The sequence below is a fragment of the Astatotilapia calliptera genome, chromosome 3, assembly GCF_900246225.1.
Source record: "Astatotilapia calliptera chromosome 3, fAstCal1.2, whole genome shotgun sequence".
NCBI lineage: Eukaryota > Metazoa > Chordata > Actinopteri > Cichliformes > Cichlidae > Astatotilapia > Astatotilapia calliptera.
The window spans coordinates 17,226,258-17,248,123 of record NC_039304.1 but is presented as its reverse complement, the minus strand read 5'-3'; the positions used below and the strand labels follow the sequence as shown (position 1 = coordinate 17,248,123).

The following is a 21,866-nucleotide window of genomic DNA, read 5'->3' as shown; positions in this document are numbered from 1 at the left end:
GCACATTTTTTAAAATGCCGATACCAATAACTACTGATGTGTCATGATTTATGAGATGAATCATCATCAGTTTGCAAGCTTTAAACACACTTAGTGACCACAAAATCACTAGTTTATTTTTCCCCACAATTATTAGTTAACACAACAAAACGCACCTTTCAGCTTTTCGTGTATTTTGAAACTGGGTTTGTTGTTGTTTTTTTTGTTTGTTGTAAAACCTGAAATGTAAATGTGCCTGTCGCTGAAGCACTTTGGGTCAACTTATGCTGTTTAAATGTGTTGTTGGCTGCAAATAAAAAAAAGATGGGTCACAAAAACAATACAAAAAGGTTAAAAAAAATGTTCACAATGCATGTTTGAGGTAAAAAAAAAAAAAAATTTCATTTCACAAAATGTGACAGATGTGTGGCCCCTGGCTCAGCTGCAGAGGAGGGGTGTCCGTGAGTTTAAGAGGCGGTGCCAGGCAGGTGAGAGAACAGGTGGTGGTGATGGCACTGAGAAGCTCTCTACTGCTTTTAGTGAAGCTGGAGTGGAGAGGATGGGAGGTTTTTCCTTCAGAACGCCGGAAGAAAGCTAAAGTCAGAAGTGTGTTCCAACCCAAAAAGGATTGCAATAAAGCAAAATGCTCAGTACACTGTGTGTGTGTGTGTGTTTTATTTTTTTGGAGAGTGACTACTAAGTGACTACTTTTTATTTTTATTTAAACATACTTATTATCTGTTCAATTATCAGTCATACACTTACTATCACTTACTATAATAAGTCTCCATCAACTACCTATACCAGAGCACTTTTAATTAACATTTACACACACTCCACCAATAAATGTATGCATGTAGAAAAAGTTGCTATCTTTTTCTAACTCCTGTGGTTACTAGATAAATGTGGAATATTCTGATGACTTATTTTTATGATGGTAATTTTAGGTTCAACATGATTTATTTTTTGAAGTTAGCTGTGAGTGCCAGTTAGCTAAAACAGCTGAAGGCTGTTACATAAACTGACAGAATCTTTCAACAACTGTACAGGTAGAAAGGAATAGTTTAAGACTCTAATAAAAGTCCCGATCTCTTAATTTATGTTTTACTTCCACCTTTAGATTTCAGTGGAGGAAGAGCCCAAGTTGTAGACTTATTTTTACTGTTGAGTACAAACGCTAACGTTAGCCTCTGAAAACAGTTGGAAAAGTAAAGCACATTTGGGGCGATCGTGGCTCAAGAGTTGGGAGTTCGCCTTGTAATCGGAAGGTTGCCGGTTCGAGCCCCGGCTTGGACAGTCTCCGTCTCTTCAGTCTCCTTGGGCGAGACACTTCACCCGTTGCCTACTGGTGGTGGTCAGAGGGCCCGGTGGCGCCAGTGTCCGGCAGCCTCGCCTCTGTCAGTGCGCCCCAGGGTGGCTGTGGCTACAATGTAGCTTGCCATCACCAGTGTGTGAATGTGTGTGTGTGAATGGGTGGATGACAGGTTGTGTAAAGCGCTTTGGGGTCCTTAGGGACTAGAAAAGTGCTATACAAATACAGGCCATTTACCATTTATAATTGCGTACATATTGAAACAGATAGGAAGGATTAGTTAGTATTTGCAGACATACATTAGCTGAGTCCCAATTCATAGGCCTTCTAAGACTGCCAATAACACGAATGCCAAAAGTGAGAGGTACATGAGACGGTCTAGCCTTCAGATTTGCATCACCTGCTGTTCCCAACTGTAATAATCAAAATAATGATTTACACATAAAATCTTTTTTTAAAGAACCAGAACAGCAACATTCATAATGATGACAAGAATAAAACAATTTCTGTTATTTTCCACTTTTTCCTTCAACAGGCCGGACCACTGTACTGCAGGATTAAACTGAGTGTCCCAGTCCTGGACAGATTTTTTAATAATGAGGACACTAGACCTGATTTTCGCCTGAGCAGGGAGTCTCTAAAAGTGTTGCTGAATCTGATTAACCAGGATGGGACACATGGTTGGGGTGCCACAATTGAGGTCTTGTTTTTCTTTTCTGACTGACACGTGGAGCGTCCTACAGAGTTGTTTCCATAGCTCCATAGCTCCAGCAATAGCTCATTACACAGTTCACTGCATCATCCACAGGGTCATAGACGGGGGTGGTATGCTGTTCGTCATCGGGTCATCCGCCTCCCTCGGAAACCTGAAGAACTAGATGTCGTGTCTCATGGGTTAGCAGGGCTGGCAAGACACAGAGTCTTTTTGAAAGCTGCTGGTGCAATTGACGGCTGCCATGTCTGCATCAAGCCTCCCAGTGGCCCTGATGGTCAGTGCTACAGGAACAGGAAATTGTTCCCCTCCATAATCCTGCGGGCAGTTTGTGACCATCAGGGCTGCTTCGTGGATACATATGTGGGCTGGCCTGGTTTTGCCTCCTGGGTCAGTGCATGACTCCAGGGTGCTCCGCAACATCCCACTGTACCATTAGGTCCGTCACCCTCCTCCAGGTCATTTCATCCAGATAGAGCCAATTTTCTTTACTACTATCAAACACAACCTGTTTAATCAGTTTTTGATTTAGTTTTTCAGGCATTTTGTTTTTGTTAGAAACTCCTTATACTTTTATTAACTGCAGTTAAGTGCTTATTACTCATCCTCGTATACATCCACAGTGTCTCTATAGGCACATGCATGTAGAAAACCACCTGAAAATAAATCATAAATGTACAGAAAATCTGACCGAATGTGCATAATTCTGCTGTTCATTTCTGGCTTTCAGTGGTGGAAAGAGTATAGAAATCCATCAAGCACATACATGAACTCATGTGCTTTGAATGTGTTCCTCTGAGTTGCAGGTCAAGAGCCTGTTTTGTGTTCAAAAACTCAAATTAGCCTTATTGTACAAGATTGGGACACACTGGTCCAGAATGTAAATTGGGTATCGGTGACAATGAGTCAATGCACTCTGTTCATCTCTGTGTTGTTCCCCACATGACAGTAACAGCTAGTGACGGGTAGATGACGCCTCGTGGAGTTTGTGGCACATTCCCCATGCTGTGTCGACACTGTGTTGGTGTGCCGCTCAAGAGCGACATCTGCAGGATTTCAAAAACCACTGCAGGCAACCTGGATAAAGAGCATGGGGAGAGACTGAACTACCGGTAAGTTCATTCATTCTGATGTCTGGACACCAAATGAGTGATGAATGCTTCACATTACCAGGTTGTGATGAAGTGCTATATTGTGTCTATATTCCAGTGAATTTGATCTTAACAAAAAATATATAATTGACTAACATAGCAATTTACAAAAAACCCCCATCTTTGCAAGGAAGTTAAAGTGAAAAACGTGAAATATAAGTTCTCGTGACAGTGGGAGTGCTTGTGTACATGTATGTGAGAGCAGGGTTTATGTATATTAAGGATGAGCGGTTTGAATGAGTTAAAATTAAGTTTATTTGTGTGATATAGTAAAATGAATAATCAATTAATAATAAACTAAATAACAATATTCCTTCCTGAAGATTCCTTCAGGGAGGAATTGGAACATAATTCACTCCAAAGACAAGTGAGCAAAAATGGAAACAGGAAAGGGAAAACACTGACCTAATTTGGCATTATGAGATCAAAATGTTTACAGATTGATGAAAATGTCCTTTTTCTTGGAGGTTCTATTGTACAGTGCCAAAAATGTAAACACACAAACAGCACCAAAGACAGTCCCCCCCCCCCTTCCCCTGAGCACAAATGCAAATGGGTTGAAAGTTCCCCTTTCCAATAAACATAATTTGGTACCTCGCAACTGTACACATCAGTCAATGATCTACCTAAAAATTTTGGTCCACACAGACACTTCAGTTTTGTTTAACCGATCACTAAAAAAGCCCAACCCCGATCCAGTGAGCATAAACGATCCCTTTTAATGTTCATTTTCAAATAGAACTGCACATGACTGTACACAAGATGGCGCACTTTACCCATAATGAATGAACACTGAAAAGGGTACTTAAACTAAACAGCAGAATAAACAGAACCGATGCGGTTATTACTTCATTTACAGATTCTTTTATTTAAAAAAAATACAATCAGCATTTCTTAACAAGAAATAAAACACAATGCAGATTTGCTCTGTGTGATAACATGGTGTTTTGTCAGTTGCACATATCTGACACATATTTACATGCAAATTTAAAGCACTGACTCCAAATACGTGATGCAGTAAGAGAGCAGCTGGTTGCAGCACTTGGAAAACTGACTATTTGACCGTATCTTGAATTTAAACAACCAATTACAATTCACGTTTAATTAATTAGTAATGAACTGCAGTGCCTCCCAAGGGGCTGGGTCTGGGTATACAGTAGGTTTGTGAAAGCAGCAGAAAAGTCATTTTTAGTAACCTGACTTCCATTTCTGGTACATTATGGCGTAAGATGAACTCTGAAGATGTTAGATATACGTACACGTGCACAATTTGAAACAGAAGTATTAGACCACCAACACGTTACACCTCCAGGAGCTTTTTATGACATCCTTTCCATTTCCAGCTGTAAGGGAGGCGAGATACTTCTAGTTGGGGTTATGTCTGGGATGTCTCTGCTTATGTTCAAAACTTTCTGCACATTCAGGACATGTGAGTCAAATCTGTGGCTTGAAATAAGTATCTTTGGGAACATTTACATTTGTTTTGAATAAATAAAGCTTTAGTTTTGGTGGGCTCCGTCAGATTTTTAATTGGCCTCCGCATTATTCACTTTGGCAATGGCTTTCTTAAATCCACAGATTTCAGTACTTCCGCCGTTCACTTTAATACTTCCGGTTACTCAAAGCGAGAGCTAGCATTCACTTGTTGCTAACAACACATTCGGTTATTTTGTGCTGTAATTAGCGGCTTTACCTATTCGAGGATGATATCGTGTTCAAGGTGTGCTGTTATCGGCTGCCCTAGTAATTCAAGAAAACTGAAAAACGCGTTAGAAATATTTTGCTTAGAGCATCAACAACTTCGAAAGGCCTGTCCGTGCCCAGCGCCATACCCACTGCACGCTATGCCTCGGAAGGAGGATCGGAAACTAGCGTGGCTGGAAGCCTTAGACTCAAACACCCTCCGAAGAGAATCGAGAACACATCCGGGAATTTTTCGCGTTCTTGGAACAGTACTTGGTCTCCGACTGATGACGTATCACGAGTACACGTGAACGCAAGTACGCCAAGTACGTACGAGACAGCCCCTATGTTTGCTCCCTTCATTTTATAGGGCTTTGAGCGTGACGTCGCGGGAGGGGGCGTGGATAGGAGTTTTGGTTGAGGCGCCATTTGTGTAGGCCAAACAAAGTGCTAACAATTGAGAGAAGCTAAAGCACACGAATAACATCAGCCATGGTTCGTACTTGCTGTGTGGTCTTCTGTAATGTTCGATCGCATGACCGACAAGGAAATAAGCTTGAAAATGGGCTTTCTTTTCATTCTTTCCCCGCCTGGAAGCAAAATGAGGGAGCTCATGTATCGGATGTTACCAAAAGAAGGCGTCTAGCATGGATAGCAGCTGTGGGACGAGCGGATATCCAATTCTCTGCCATCCCCAGATATCTGCTGGTGTGTTCCAGACATTTTCATTCGGGTAAGTTCTAAATAAGTACTCTTTATAGCCTAATGGTTTTATTTTCGATGCGCTCCGAGGTCATAGCAAATTAGAACAACGAATGACTATTTTCGCAGAACGATGTTCTATTTATAGAGTTGCTAATTATTTGGCATTATTGCAGGCAAACCAGCCTATGAAATGGATGAAACTAATCCTGACTGGGTTCCAACGCTACGCATGGGGCACTCTGAAATCCCTGCTTCAAGCTTGGACCGGCACCGTCGGCGAATGCAACGAAAACAACAAAGAGCAGCAGTCGGAGGAAAATACAAACCCCCCACTTCAAAGATAGAGAAAATTCTCTCACTGTCCGGTAATCAGCATATAGCTTTTTGACGATTCATGCACTTTTCATTGGACTTCTGGTGAACATTTACCTCATATGTTTGCACTCATTGTGTCTCACAGGCTTTGGTAATGAAGCAGCAGAGTCTGAGGGTAAGGCCTGCGCACAAGAGCTGCCAGAGATGGACACGATAGAAGACCAACACCATAATCACCACGTGATGGAGGCTGTGGGCAAGAGTTGTGTTGGACAAGTGGAGGCAGAGGTAGTAGCAGCAACTCAGCATTGTCTGGGCTATGATCGGCCCCCACCTAAGAAAAGAAGAAAGCTCACTCAGACCACTGAGAGTCAGACAGCTTCCAGCAACACAAACAAAGACACAGAATCTTTACCTGGTGAGTGTAAATGTGGTGTGTCCACGTTTCACATTTTAATCATGCAATTCTAATTCTCCTAAATAGTAGGCTATGGTGAATGGCGTTAGTCGGCACTAGCTGGTTATAGTAACAAGTGTGTTAGGCTGGATGTTAGCAGGTTATTAGCAGCTAATTCTTAATTTTAAAGAAAGTTTAGGCCCATGGTTAGTAATTAAGACCAGCCGCATGCTGACAGAACTATGTCTTCATTTATTTGTCCCATAGACATTAGCCCCAATGGCTGTGAAAGTCTCAGGTTTGGGTTTATAAAGAACATGCTAATGAGTTATTAGAGGCAGTTATTTTATCATGTATTTAAAGCAACTGCAACTGTATGAAAACCAAGTAAAATAATTTAAATGCAACCTTTGCAAACCAAAGTTTGTGATTTTTTTTATTTTCATTTAAAAATGAAAACTAAAATTCTGACACATTTTCAGGGACTTATAAATGTAAACAAAATGTTTCTGATTTTCCGTGTGTGAGAGATTATAGAATGAGAAATTCCCCTCAAAAATATAATACGTGCGACTCGACAGTTTCTCTTATTGCTTACAGGTTTTTTATTGAGTGCACATCTGATTGTATTTTTGTGTTATTCAGACTGCGCAGTGGCACCTTCAGTCATCTTAGACCAGGCCAGCATCTCCAAACAACCCCCTGAGCTACATGTGCACTCAGTCCACACACAGTGGGAGGATCCTTCACAACAAGATCACCAATACTGCAACAGGTCTACCAGAAAAGAAGTGCAGGATAAGATGACTCAGTGTGATGAAGTTGCATATTTCATTCTTCAAAATGATGCAGACGCTTTGCTGTACACTGGGATAGCCTTGGAAACATTTAACATTCTTGTGTCGACACTGGAAGGATGTGACGACAATGAATTTACAATGCCTGTGCGAGATCAAGTCCTCATGACTCTGATGAAATTAAAGAGTAACCGTGTAATAGGTGACCTAAGCCGCCAGTTTCGTATATCACAGAGCATGGCCAGCAAGATCATCTTACACTGGTTGGACAAACTGGAGGAGGTTTTCCGGCCATTAATTCCATGGCTGCCAAAAGAAACTATTAAAGCAACTATGCCTGCAGCCTTCAAGAAGACCTTTCCAAATACTACGTGCATTGTAGACTGCAGTGAGACCTTTTTGCAGAAACCCAGAAATCTGGACTCAAGAAGGCGATCGTACAGCCATTACTACTCAAGCAACACGGTCAAATATTTGGTTGCTGTTGCACCATCTGGTCTAATCATGTTTGTGTCTGCAGCATATGGCAGTCAATGTAGTGAGAAATTTATCACAATGGACTCTGGAATGTTAACATACCTTAAACCTGGTGATGAAGTCATGACAGGTGGAGATTTAACATTAAAAGACTTGCTCTTTGAGAGAGAAGTTGGATTAGTAATACCCTCTTTCACAAAAAAACGTGGACAACTAACTAAGGAACAGGTAACAGACACGCGTCGGATTGCAAATGTAAGAATCCACGTTGAACGAGCAATCAGACGTTTGAAAGTCTACAAAATACTCTCACAAATCGTTCCCATAAGCATGGCTCCTAAAATAGGAAAGATTCTAAGGATATGTGCTGCTCTAGTCAACTTACGAGAGGATATCATCCGTGATACAGAATAACTGTGCATGTTGTAAACGAGCGTAAACTCAGGGATATCAAGATCGTTACCCAATGTAATTTTATTTTAAGGTAGAAATTTGATGTACATATTTGGAGGGAGTAAATGATTCCAGGTCTGTTTTTATCTTCTGTTCTACACGATGTAAATATTTTTGTAGAAGAAAGGTTACGTGTTTAAAAAGTGCACATATAGTGCAATCAACTGAACAATTAGTGCTTTTTTTTTTTATTCAACCACAATGTGCTCTTCAAGTGGAAACAAATGTTTTTCTCAAAGCTACAATAATTAGTTGTGCATTCTTGACATTTTGTTATTGTCTTGGAAAATTACAGAAATACAGAACTATTTTCAACAGTAAATGTTGTCAGTTTGGTATTTATATTCCACCATGTGTTAAAATGTAGTTGTTGTTGCCACTGAATGACAAAATGAAAGACCCAGTTTTACGACCTACTGAACGACCCATTGACCCAATCACTGAACTGAATTTGGTGGTGAAAAATGTTTCTTATGTTAATTTAAGAGCAGTTAAAACTGACGGGGAGCGACCAGTGGAACAGAGGCGGTGGTTTACGACAACGGTTGTCTGCCATCTAGAATCCAGTTTTGAGATCCCTTCCCAGATGCCTTAGCGCCCACTCACATCCTGGGCCATTTGACCCGATAAGTCAAATGATAGGGTGGGGCTCGGTTTCACAATGGGTTCACCCGAAACCATGGCTGATTGTGACCCACGCTCGTTTTCATACCTTGGCTCATGTGATTAGGTTGAGGATCATTAAGGGGTCCGTTGTCCCTCTCAGGTGGACAGTCCCACAGGCTGTAATCTGGGGCTCTTCACCATTTGACCCTAGAACCGAAGAAGCTTCTCAGATGAGGTGAAACGTCTTCAAGCCACCTAAAGGTATCCAGATGCTTTTCTTTCCAATGTCTCCTTTCATTCACAAGACAGACCAAACTCTGCCATCATGTTAGTGTTTAACCCGTTTATAGTTGTCACATGAGCAAATGTGCATTAAAGCTTGCCTAGTATTTTGAAATATCTCTCATTTAACTGAAACCTGCTGCGTAATCCTCTACAAGTTGCGATAAGAAACATGAGAAGTAAAACCCTCTTAAGGGCTTTACTTGTTCCTTTAAAGATGCCTCATTATGTTGCACTGTAAATGAAACATGCTCACTAGCACACAAAGCACTGTACGTTGCACTTCCATGTAATAGCCTCTGCTGCCAGTTTTCTGCAGCTGCAGATCTCCATCTACCAGTTTGATATCGCTGCACTTCTGGCTAAGCTGCTCAGTGAGCGAAGGATGGGTCGGCACTGGACATTTTATTTCTATCAGCTCATCTGAGTCAATGACCCCGTCAGGACTAGCAGAGCGCAATGGCTCCTGGATGCTGATAACACTACCCATGTGAGGAATGTTCATGCCCTGTTCTTTCAGCTGATGACAATTTCTAACTTCATTTTCTTTACCATGGTTGCTCTTCAGAAATTTGAAAGATAGAACGCCCTGAATGGATTACAGATTAGTTCATAACTGTGTGCTTGGTGAGGCTGAAAAAAATGCTTAATGCTTATCAACTTTACTGCTGCAGTGGTTTCATTGGTGTTTTGCCCACACTGTCTTGTGTGTGTAAGGTGATATTATGTGCTAGGGAGAGTTTGTGTCACTGCAGTCTGGGAGTTCACGTTGTACTGTTGCTCTACCCTGTGAAGTCTGAAGTTTATCTGGCTTAGACGTTTGGGTTCAAGGTTCTTTGCTGTCCCTGCATTCCACCTTTCTCACTGTCAATCCTCGAGATTTAACATAATGAGGAAATGTACACTAACAGAAGTACTACAGTGTCTGTTTATATCAGTGTTGGACAAAGGGCCAGTGTCCTGCATGATTTAGATATGACCTTGGGTCAACACACCTGAATCATAGCTAAACCACTGAAATAAAAACACTGGCAAAGTCACTCATACTTTTCAAATTTCATTGATGCAGAAAAAAACATCCACATTCTGTAATTTTTGGCTCATAAGGTGTCAGTGCAATCTGAATGGAGTGGTGAAGCGTGTTGTCAGTCAGTGAGCGAGAGCTGCTGAGTTCATGTGTGAAAAGCTTGATTCACGCGTGTACGTTGACCCAAACATACTGAGAATGACGACTGCTACTTTCTTAACGTTAGGGAACTGCTGTGTATTGACATCAGTCCAAAACTTTGCAGGCCCGTTAGTGCGAAGATCCTGTGCCATGGCTAAGGATGACTGCATGTCAACAACTTCAAGTATGAACTTCCCCTCGTCAGTGGAAGGGACCACTTCCTTTGCTCTGATGGAGTCGCCTTCTGTTGAAACACTAAATGGGTCTCTGGCAAAACTCATCACCTCTGTGGGTAAAGCAAGTCCATCTAGTCGACCAGAAAAGTTCTCTTTCAACTAGGGCTGCCACAAACGATTATTTTGATAGTCGACTAGTCACCGATTATTTTTGCGATTAGTCGACTAATCAGATCGTGCATCCATTGGATGTAAAACGTACAGCTTATTGCACCAGCATGCGTCTGCTCTTTTAGACCTATCATTAGCTTACAGCTATAAGTGTTTAAGGTATGTGAAACTAAAAATAAAGACAAGATAATAGTTTATTAGACTTTTAATGAAATTTCTAGTTTGAAGCAAACCGAAAACAAATATAACAAAATAGCATTTTGTGCTCAGTCCTCACAACTATATTGAACTTTGGGACTATATAGTCAGTATAGCAATCTACACGAGATTATTGTTCATAGCCAGGAAAGTTAGCTTTTCTACATGTTCTGCAGAAAGGCTTGCTCTCTTTTGAGTGTAGATGTTCCCTGCTGTGGAGAAGATCCGCTCCGATGGGGTGGAGGTTGCAGGAATGCACAGAAAAGATTTAGCTAGCTTTGATAGTGTGGGGAAACGTCCCTCATTTTCGCTCCACCATTTAAGAGGATCATCCTTTTTATAAAGTGTGGCTTCTTTAAAGTACAGCTGAACTTCACTTCTAACAACTTGGACATCTTGGTCCTCCTTAGATGCTTCTTCCTCATTGTCACCCTGACTGTCTGTGTCAGACTCAAGGAGGTTGTCCAGAGCAGTCTTTTCAATTCTACCTGAACCATTGACTGTCTGCATTTTTGGATGCTCATGTGTTTGCTTTTTTGACAGCAAGCACTTCAACAGTCCCCTGCACTCTGATGACATCTTCAGGAGCCAAAAACTTCAACTTTCTGTATCTGGGGTCCAAGCCAGCTGCGAGAATAACAGGGTTTTCTTTGTCTGCTGAGAAAGTGCATATATTCCCACATCTCTGTGTTATGCCTTTTTCTGCACTGGCAATGAAAGATTTTCCTGAGCTCGTCTCCAGGTGGCTTTGGTGTACAGCCCGTGTCAGCCCTTTGACCACCTGTGGAAGACCTGAAACAGTTGTGTACTGCTGTCCACTAAGGTAAACAGTAGCAGTCTCAAAAGGTGCCAAACCTTGTTTCAGTTCTTCAAGCAGCACCCACTGCTCTGGCTTCAAGTCGAAGTAGTGTTTCCCCCTTGGTGTTACCTCGGGATCTGAAAGAGTGGCAGTGAGAGGCCAGCGCTGTTCGAGGAGTCTCTCTATCATGTGGAATGTACTATTCCATCTTGTACTGACATCTTGGATCAGTGTATTTTCTTCACATTCATTTGCTCCCGTTTCATTTTTAGTCTTGTACTAGCCAGCTCGCTTCTCTTAAAGTGCTCCACTAGCTGCCTAGCAGCACCTAGTGCTCTGCTGATGGTGGTTTCTTTGAGAGCAGTATCGACTATGAGCTGGAGTGTGTGTCCAGCACAGCGGATAGAGGCCCATCCATGTTTTTCTTCAACCAGTCGCATTGCTGCCACCATATTGGAACCACTGTCATGTACTACTGCTTTTATTTTGGCAGGCAAGATGTCAAGCTTTGTTAGCACCTCTTCCATCCATGTCACTATATTGGCACCAGTATGCCTCTCCTCAAGAGGCATGGTATCAAGGATGAAGCTCTTCATCTTCCAATCTGTTGCAAGACTGGTCCAGATATCAGCAGTCAGGGTGAAGAAACCTTTGACACCACCAAGGGTCTGCTTTACCTAAAGATATGAGATGATTTGGAACAATAGTAAGCATTAGTGAAATATATTACAGTATATTTTTTTATTATTAATAATGCTTGTCAGTTTATGCATCAAGATTTAAATTTACCAATTGAATAATTCATTTACATCAAATACAGTTACGTATGTTAAACAATAAAAATTCAACATATCAGTAAAAAACAAAAAACAACAACTTTCCATTACATGCTTTAACCAAGATTAATTTATTGGTTGCTCAGTCAGCAAGCTCTTAATATTATTTCATCATGAAATGTATTAAATTCTAATACAAATTGCTATTTTGTGTTTGTGGTGTGAGAGAGTGGAGAGAAAGAGAGACCAACCTTCTCAAAGGTAGCATCATATTTCTTTTCCATCAATTTGGTGAAGTGGGATCGGCCTGGTAGGTAGTTAGCATGTTAATCTGGGTTGAACTGCTCGATCATCTCTTTGAAACCTTGATCATCAACCATAGACAGGGGTCTCATGTCCGTCACCAACATGTTCAAGATTGATTCAGTCAGGACATCTGCTTGTCGAGGTGTACATGTTGTTGGCTTAGTGACAAAGTCGTCCACTGAAGACAAACGTATTTTTTTAGCAGTCCTGTAACGTCTCAGCGTTAATCTCGTCAATACGATGTTAACGCGGCAAATCCCCGTTAGCTCAACAACGCGGTGCGAGGGCTGCACGGGACTCGCTAACGCGGATTTGTCGCGTTAATGCGGTTATGGCGTTAACATCATATTAACGAGATTAACGCTGACAGCACAAATAATTAGCTTGTCGTTTACGATAATGTTAGCAGCTAACTAGCCAATTAGCTTACCAAGATGACTGTACCACTTCGTCGTCGGATGCCACGACGTGCTTCTTTTTTAGATGCTCGTGCATCGCCGTCGTACTGCCATGGAAGGCAAGTTCCATTTTGCAGATTTTGCACTGGACCTTCTTTTCTTTTGTTTTGTCAAAATGCTCCCAGACTTTCGAGTTCTGTTGCTGAGTAGCCATGATAACGGAGACTGCTTCTTCTTCGTCTTTGGCGTTTAACGGTATCCTTGTAGATGCATTTCGGCCATCTTCTGTTTCAGTCTGTTATTACACTCTTGAATCGTACTGTTATTCCTGCACCTTTCAGGATTTTACGGCATTTAAACGACGCGTCGACTACTAAATTAGGCGTCGACGTAATCGTGACTAGTCGACTAATCGTGGCAGCCCTACTTTCAACCTCGCAATGAAATCAGTCATCACATCCGTGATTTGTGTCGGTGATGAGATGCATTTGCGGAGTGTTGGAAAATGCAGCAACCGGCCTGCGCTCAAGTCAGTTTAGAAAAGGTTCAACTTGACTTGGAATGCACGCATCTGTTCCACAAGTTCAGTGACAGTTTTGCCTCTGTTTCGTAGTCCCACACTGAGGTCATTCATGTGTTTGAATATGTCAGTCAGAAAGCAGACATTGGCCATGAAGCTGTTGTCCATTATGCGATTCAAGTATGTTTCTGCTTTTTTTTTGCCTGCTGTTGCAGAGGAAAGCTGTGATCGCCTCTTTGAGATCACAGAAACACTCGAGTGCCCTGCCTTTGGACAGCCACCTGACATCATTGTGCAGTAGCAGCTCATGGTGCTCACCAGACATTTCTGAGAGCAGCATGCGGAATAAGCGGTGCTGGAGGCTTGATGCTGAGCGAATAAAATTAATTGTAGCCATCACGGTGTCCATTGTCGTTTTGAGCTCTGCACTTAGTTTCGTGCACAACACAGTCTGATGAACAATGCAGTGTAAGGTTCTCATCTGAGGTGCAACAGCCAACCACCGCGCTGCCAAACCACTCACTTTTCCTGCCATGGATGGAGCCCCATCCGTCACAAGCATACAGACACGCTTCAAATATCCAGACCAAAGCTGAAATCTTCTCAAACATTATTTCGCCAGTTGTGTGTCCCTCTAGTGGCAGTAAGCCGAGCAGTTCCTCTTGGAAGCATTTGCCATCAAAAAAACGGACATATATGCACAACTGTGCATTATCAGTTCTGTCTGTGGACTCATCTACTGCTATAGACATTACATCAGTTTTCTCCAGGTCATCTAAGGCTACGTTCACACTGCAGGTCTTAAAGCTCAATTCCGATTTTTTGATCAAATCCGATTTTTTTTGTCTGCTTGTTCACACTACAAATAAAATGCGACAGCAAACGTGCTCTAGTGTGAACCCTCAAAGCGGCCCACATGCGCAAAAGAAGACGTCACACACAACGCGCTCTGTTTAGACCAAGAACAAACAGTATTGTTTGACTGATGGCCTTAATATAAAGACTTCGGACTTCATGTTTCCCAATTTTTGCTTTAAGTTATTTTGTTATTTACATAACAATGTAATTAACCTAATAATTATCCTTATTGCTGTTTTAGAGAGGAGCGTTGCTTCAAAGGATAGCTGCAGATTTCTGTCAGAATCTGCAGATTATACAGTACAAATAAAATGTTCACGTTTCTCCAACGTTGTCTTCCCAACAGTTTCACTGACATCTACACTGGATGGCCAGGAAGCGTTCGCGATGTCTTCTCCGGCGCTTCTCCTGGAGCTGATAATTGGCGTCTGTCTTGTGTCAGTGACGTAAAAGATGGGTTTAATGCGACATGACCGTTCAAACAGCAGTCGCCTTCTAAAACATCAGATATGTGTCGGATTCAGTACCACATACGAAAGTGACCCAGATGGGATTTGAAAATATCGGATTTGTGCCGTTCACACTGTCATACCATGATCGGATATGGGTCGCATAGGGTCAAAAAAATCGGATTTGATGCGCTTTCGCCTGCTGTGTGAACGTAGCCTAACAGCATTTCAAACACATATGAAGCCAGAACTTCAATCCTACGAATATTTGAACTGTCTGACAGGGGCACGTTTTCAATAGCAGATGTCACACTCACTTTAATTTTTTCGTCGTTTATCACCTCATCCACCACGGCCAGTATGCACTCTTTCAGAATCTGTGTAACGTCTTTTCTTCTTTGCCAGGATCCAGCAAACACGAAGGGAAGCTGCTGCAGCTCTCTCTTGGGCTGTACATGACCTCACCATGGTAGTACAGCTCTGGTTGTAAGATGCAATTAAACTCCGTACTTTTGCAGCTCTCTTCTGAGATCCCTCTGGAAAGTTTTTGCAGAAAGTCTGGTGTTTGTCATTGTGGTGTCTTCGTAAATTGTAATCTTTAAGTACCACAACACACTCACTGCAAATTAAACACATTGGTTTGGCATTTGGATTTTGCGGTAAAATGAATAAGTACTTGTCAGTCCAGGCAGGGTTAAACCGACGGTTTTCATTGTCAATTTAACGCTTGTGGATTGAAAACGACATGCTGTTGTCGCATCATACATTACGATGATAGCTTGATATGTTTACAACACAGTGCATTGTGGGTGGAATATTGCTAGGCTACTAGGAGTGTTGCATTCATAGTCCACACTATGCTGTATTTTCTACATATATATTTTTGTTTTCTCTGTGTTTCTGCTAGGACCATGGGCAGGGCCACTCGGAGGTTGCTTCTGGGCCGCATGTGGGCCGCAGGCCACCATTTGAAGAGGCTTGGTGTATATGGATAATAGCAAACACTGAAATACATTTTTTGCACGCAGCAATGAATTTTGTTCACTCAAATTTAGCTTTTCTTTGCTCAAAATAAATTTCTCCTTAAAATGCAACACTTACACCTGAAATTTTTTTTTACGTGGGCTCACATTTTTTTTCACGTGCGTTCAGAATTTTTTTATTTTTATTTAACCTTTATTTAACCAGGAATGTCCCGTTGAGATCAAAGACCTCTTTTTCAAGCGAGTCCTGGCCAAGAGGCAGCACATTTCAAGACAAATACATACGAACAAACAAAGTTAAAATTACACAAAACAATTACACATTATTGAGGCAGCCTGTAGGCCTTTGAGTTTAGTTTTAAAAACATTTAAAGACAACAATTCAGTTAGTTTCCAGTCTTTCTGTAACATGTTCCACGAAAAAGGCGCAGAGTGGACAAAGGCTTTCTTACCCAGCTCTGTGCGGACAAGTGGAACAGACAACAGCAGCTGATCATTTGAGCGCAAGGAGTAAGAACCACTATTTGTCCTTGTGACCAAAGTACAAATATAAGGAGGCAGCAATCCAAGCATAGCTTTGTAAATAAAAGTGTACCAATGCCCCTGTCTTCTAATGGCCAAAGAAGGCCATTTTACTCTTAAGTACAAATCACAGTGATGGGTCAGGTATTTACAATTGGTAATAAACCTCAAGGAAGCATGATACATCGTGTCCAACATTAGAAGACATGAAGAAGAAGCGTTCATATACAGAATGTCACCATAATCTAACACAGATAAAAAGGTTGCAGTGACAAGACGTTTTTTTACTGCAAAAGAAAAGCACTGTTTATTACGGAAGAAAAAACGAAGTTTAAGTCTCAGTTTCTTTACTAGTCTCTCTATATGTGGTTTAAAGGTGAAGGAGTCATCTATCCAGACACCAAGGTATTTATATTCATGAACTATCTCTATGACATTTCCTTCAAGGGTGGACACCACTGGAATAGGCTCCGGGACCTTCTTTGACTTGGAAAACAACATTAGCTTAGTCTTGTCAGCATTGAGAACTAATTTTAGCTGAATAAGTGAATGCTGGAAAGCAACAAAGGCTTTCTGTAAAGTTTCAATGGCCTGAGCAAGAGATGATCCATAACAGTAAATAACTGTGTCGTCAGCATAAAAATGCAAATTTGTGTCTGAGACATTTTGACCCAAGTCATTGATATATAAAAGGAACAGAAGGGGACCCAAAACTGAGCCCTGTGGCACCCCCTTGTGGACAGCAACAAATTTAGAACAAAGACCTTCAAGTTTAATGCACTGGGTTCTACTTTTCAGATAATTTGAGAACCACGCTAATGCATGTTCTGACAATCCAAGGCTGAGCAGTCTGTTTTTTAGGACTGCATGATCAACAGTGTCAAAAGCTTTTGAGAGGTCAATAAAGAGTGACGCACAGTACAATTTCTTATCAAGTGCCACAATAATATCATTTATCACTTTCATAGTGGCAGTGTTAGTACTGTGTTTTTTCCTGAAGCCTGACTGAAATTTGGAGACAATATCATTAGAGTACAAAAACTCTTTCAACTGGTCACAAACTAGAGATTCCAGGATTTTGGATAAAACACACAAATTTGATATTGGCCTATAATTAGTCAACACCGATGGATCACCTCCTTTCAATAAAGGCAAAACGAAAGCTGATTTCCAAACCGATGGAATTTCTTTGGTTTTAATTGAAAAATTAAATAGAATTGAGAGTGGTTCTGCAATAAAATCAGCTGCCAACTTCAAAAAATAAGGTTCCATCAAGTCTGGACCAGGAGGTTTTCTGTGATCCAAAGCCTTTAAAGCTTTATGCACTTCATAAACACTAAAAGGTACAAAGTTAAAACAGTCTCCAGAAAACATAGAGAGTTCTGGGCAAGTATTTGTTAAAAAAGTTTCTGCAGAAGCAAACAAGGAACCCACTGATAGAAAGTGTTCATTAAAACAATTCAAAATTTCAGTTTTATCATTAATTGAGACTGAATCTTTTACAACAGATTTAGGAAAGGTTTGAGTCATTTTATTGGCGGAAAAAGACTTGATTACTTTCCAAAATTTCTGTGGATCATTGAGGTTCTCAGTGGTGACAGACAAAAAGTATTCAGATTTGGCCTTTTTAATAAGAGAAGTACATTTATTTCTAAGCTGTTTGAAAACAGACCAATCAGTGGAAGTATCTGTTTGTCTCGCCTTGTCCCATGCTCTATTACGCTTGTGTATGCTATCTGCGAGTGTCTGCGAAAACCAAGGATTTTCTCGACCTTTAATTCTAACTTTCCGTAAGGGGGCATGTTTATTAACAATTCCCATAAAACTTTCCTTAAAATATGTCCAAGCTAGCTCTACATCTGGTAATAGTCCGATTTTTTCCCAATTAACTAATGACAAATCATGATGAAAAGCCTGTTCATTAAATTGTTTAAGATTCCTTTTGCACACTATGCGTGGCTTACATTTTGGAATTTTAGCATTTCTGCAAATAGCAACAACACAGTGATCACTTAGGTCATTACAGAAAACACCAAGTGAAGAGAATTTATGAGGTACATTTGTTAAAACCAAATCAATTAATGTAGACTTTTCAGGGCATTTAAGATTTGGCCTGGTAGGAAGATAGACTAGCTGGGTAAGATTAATTGAATCGCAGAATTCTTTAAATTCACCAGAAGTTGCATTTAGCCAGTCCCAGTTCAAGTCTCCAGCCATTAGTAGTTCAGTATAATTTAGTTTAGCCAAAAGGTGCTTTAATGAAGATAATGCCTCTTTTGAAGCAGATGGGGGCCTGTAACACCCAGCAATGGTTATCGAAAAAGTATTAGCAATATCTACATTCAAGGCCAAAAACTCTATTTGTTTGCATATCGATTGGGACAGAACAATCGAAGCATTAAATCTTGATTTGACATAAATAGCTACACCGCCTCCTTTTTTTGGCCTATCAGTGCGATATACATTGTACCCATATATGTTAATGTCTTCATTAGTAATAGATTTAGTTAACCAAGTTTCAGAAATTATAACAACATCTGCATCTGTAGATTTAACCCAAATTTTGACCATGTCCATCTTCGGTAGTAGGCTGCGCACATTAAGATGAATATATTTGACACCAGACATTATTTTAAAATCAGAAGGAGTCTGGGAATATTGCAGTTCAGGGCCAGGATTTGGTTGCACATTTCCTGACAAAAGTAGAAGCAAGACAATCAACAACCTCTGTTTCGCCTTTGATTTGGGTTCAATGCTTTGATATGTTGAACCCGAGCTGAAACCTCCATTAAATGGGCAAATGAAATAAGTATGCAAGGCCAGAATAGACTGAAGTTTAGGTAAGTCTCTGGGCAAAACATGCATGAAACTAATGTCATGATCCAACTGAGTTGATAACTGCTCTGATTTTTGCAACATTATAGAGCGTGTTCCTTTTTCAAAATTCTCTTGTAGATAAAAATCATTTTCAGAGGTTCCCCTGCTATGTGTCCATGAGCAATTGCTTATCCGAGGGTCCAAAAAGGCCAAGAGGCAAATTAGAATAGTAAATACTGCGGAAATACTGTGGAATCAGAATAGAGGCACAAAAATAACGCCACACTACTGAACTGTCCTTACTGCTTTTAAAACATCTCTGTGTATCCACCAACCATGTGTTGCCATTGATGCTGAGTAAAAGAAACTGCAGTGAGAGAAACCTTTATCGACAGTGAAGGTGTAACCCCGCAATTGTCAACAATAGCGCAAGTGGAAGTGAAAAGCCATCTTCTGCTATGAATCAGGGGTAATGGTGCGAACTTAGGAATACTGTGGATAAGAAAAGACAAATCTTTATTACTTCCACGCGTGGAAAATTTCTTGTTCATGGCAGAAAGTACAAGTTAAAGAGCAGTAAAAGTTAAGAAAAACATAATAGAATAAGATAAAATAGAATAACAGACTTTACAACATTAATAAAATACTGTATAAAATAAAATTAAACAGTAACTGTTATAGCAGGAAAAATAAACGCGCTTGGTATTGGACCTAATATTGCATACAAGGGAGACTGGGCGAAGGCTATCATGGTGTATTGGATGTTTGTGTGTGTTGCACATGTGTGGTCATCTGCAGAGACCATGTTGTAGAATCTGACAGCAGTTGGAAGGAAAAAGGGAGAGAGAGAGATGACACTGTGGAATCAGAACAAAAAAATACACAATTGTTCCAAGAGAAGGAAGACCGGGAGGCAATACAACAACAGATGCACTGCAAGCTTCAAGACATTGAAGCTATACACCAAGAGGTGCATTGCAAACTCCAAGCCACAGAGAAAAAATAGTGAAAGGCTTGAGAGTAATGTTGGATGAAGCGACAAAATACACAAACACTGAAAGACAAAGAACAGCAGGAGGCAACATGCCAGCTGATGAAGTACAAAATTCAAGAAATGGAAGCTGTAAATCAAGAGATGCAATGCAAGCTCCAACACATGGAAAAGAAAAATCAAGGCTTTCACACAATGTTTGATGCAGCTCGTCAAAAAAAATTCACAAATGCTGAAAGAGAAGGAAAAGCAAGAGGCAACACAGCAAGATGAAGACATGGAGAAAAAAATATGAACAATGTGATGTTTGATGAAGCACTCAGAAGAAACAGAGATGTTGAAAGAGAAGGAACAACTGGAAGAGACACAGAGAGAGATGCAGGATCTTCTCCACGACTTTGACAAGAAAAATTCTGACTTTGAGGTATTTTATAATGAAGGAGAAAAACATTGGATTTGAGCAGAGAAACAACTGGAGACAAAATGCACAGAAATTGAGTGCAATACCCAAGAAATGGTGACCTAAAATACACATTTGCAAGGACTCTATGATAAAGTCAGTACACAAATACTGAAATGTGGGAGGAGAAACAATGTCAGGAGAAAAAACATAAAGACATGCTTGAAGAAATGCAGAAGAGACGTCAGAAATTACAAGCCATGCATGAGAAATTACAACTAAAAAATGACAACATCAAAGAAAGCACAGGATAAGAATTATAAAGAACTGGAAGAAAAACAAAGAACTTCAAGAAAAGGACCAAGAGAAGCAAGAAGCACTGAAAGAACTGGAGAAACGGTCCCACACACTGGAGCTGCAGCATGAGGAACTTTTCAGTGAGATGACCAACCTCAGTACAGAACAAAGATCTGCAGGAACGGTGCCTGAAAAAGAAGAGAAAGTGCTTTGGGCTTTTCCGGAAGAAGACTCTGCTGCTTCGTCACTTCAGCTCCTGAGCCTAAAATCTCCTAACCCTAAAAGCTGTACCTGAGAAAGAACCCGGAAAACTGAGGTTTTCCATTTTCATTTTAAAAAAGAATCCCGTCCACACGTAAACGCAAAAATGAAGCAAAAACGCTGCTATGAACATGCCAAAGCAACAGGTGGCGATATGTTACTAACCGTGTAGAAATGTTGGCCAATCAGAAGTCTAGAAGCCTCAGTGGGAAATAGTAAACAAAGATGGGGCATAGAAGCAGAACCGAGTCGTATGTGTGGAGGGACAGTGTGTGTATATGTAAGCATTTAAACACTGCAGAGAGTACATTGATGGATTGATTGATTGGTAATTTATTTCAACATGTGAACAATATACAAGTACATTTAGAAAAGAAAATAAGAGAGAAAGAAATACTATACAAACTAGAAAGTGCATTTTCTGAAGAAACTGCAGTGTGAATGCTTGAATCTGAATGTATGCACTGAAATGAATTAATTGCTGAATTTTGAGTTAAAAATATTGAATGAAATTAAAAAAAAAAAAACCAAAAAAAAAAACCAACCAAATTTAACTTGAAAACAAAGGTGCTGAACTGCTAAAAGCTGAAGGTTACACAGAAGCAGAAGTTGGAAAAAAGCTGAAAATGTTTTAAATGTAAATTAGAAAACCCTAAGAAATGAGAAAAGAACATTTAGAGTCAGAAAACATCTGAATGAATATTAAAAGGTCATATTCTTTGAATCACTGAATGACTCAAATGTGATCCCTCCACTTTGATCCACACAGTTTAAAAAGTTTAAATGCCTGAGCTTTGAAAGATACGGTGTTGGAAAGAGAACAATAATGGCGACAATTTGAGGGTAAAATGATGGCTTTAACACTGTGGACACAGCAGCAGTTGAAAGAGAAGTGCTTAAGATGAAT

General features: G+C 40.5%; 1 protein-coding gene across 2 annotated transcripts; it reads left to right on the top strand.

Annotated features, from left to right (window-relative positions):
* Positions 1 to 4,159: 4,159 nt before the first annotated feature.
* On the top strand, positions 4,160 to 8,231 carry LOC113018754 (uncharacterized). 2 transcript variants are annotated; one of them, XM_026162102.1, is made up of 5 exons: positions 4,160 to 5,332; positions 5,435 to 5,570; positions 5,716 to 5,907; positions 6,003 to 6,275; positions 6,900 to 8,231. In XM_026162102.1, the coding sequence occupies exons 1-5, from the start codon at positions 5,330 to 5,332 to the stop codon at positions 7,940 to 7,942; spliced, it is 1,647 nt and encodes a 548-aa protein (XP_026017887.1). In that variant the 5' UTR covers positions 4,160 to 5,329; the 3' UTR covers positions 7,943 to 8,231. The 2 variants fall into 2 exon arrangements, with proteins under 2 accessions (XP_026017887.1, XP_026017886.1); XM_026162101.1 differs by having other exon boundaries at positions 4,160 to 5,570.
* Positions 8,232 to 21,866: the final 13,635 nt, after the last annotated feature.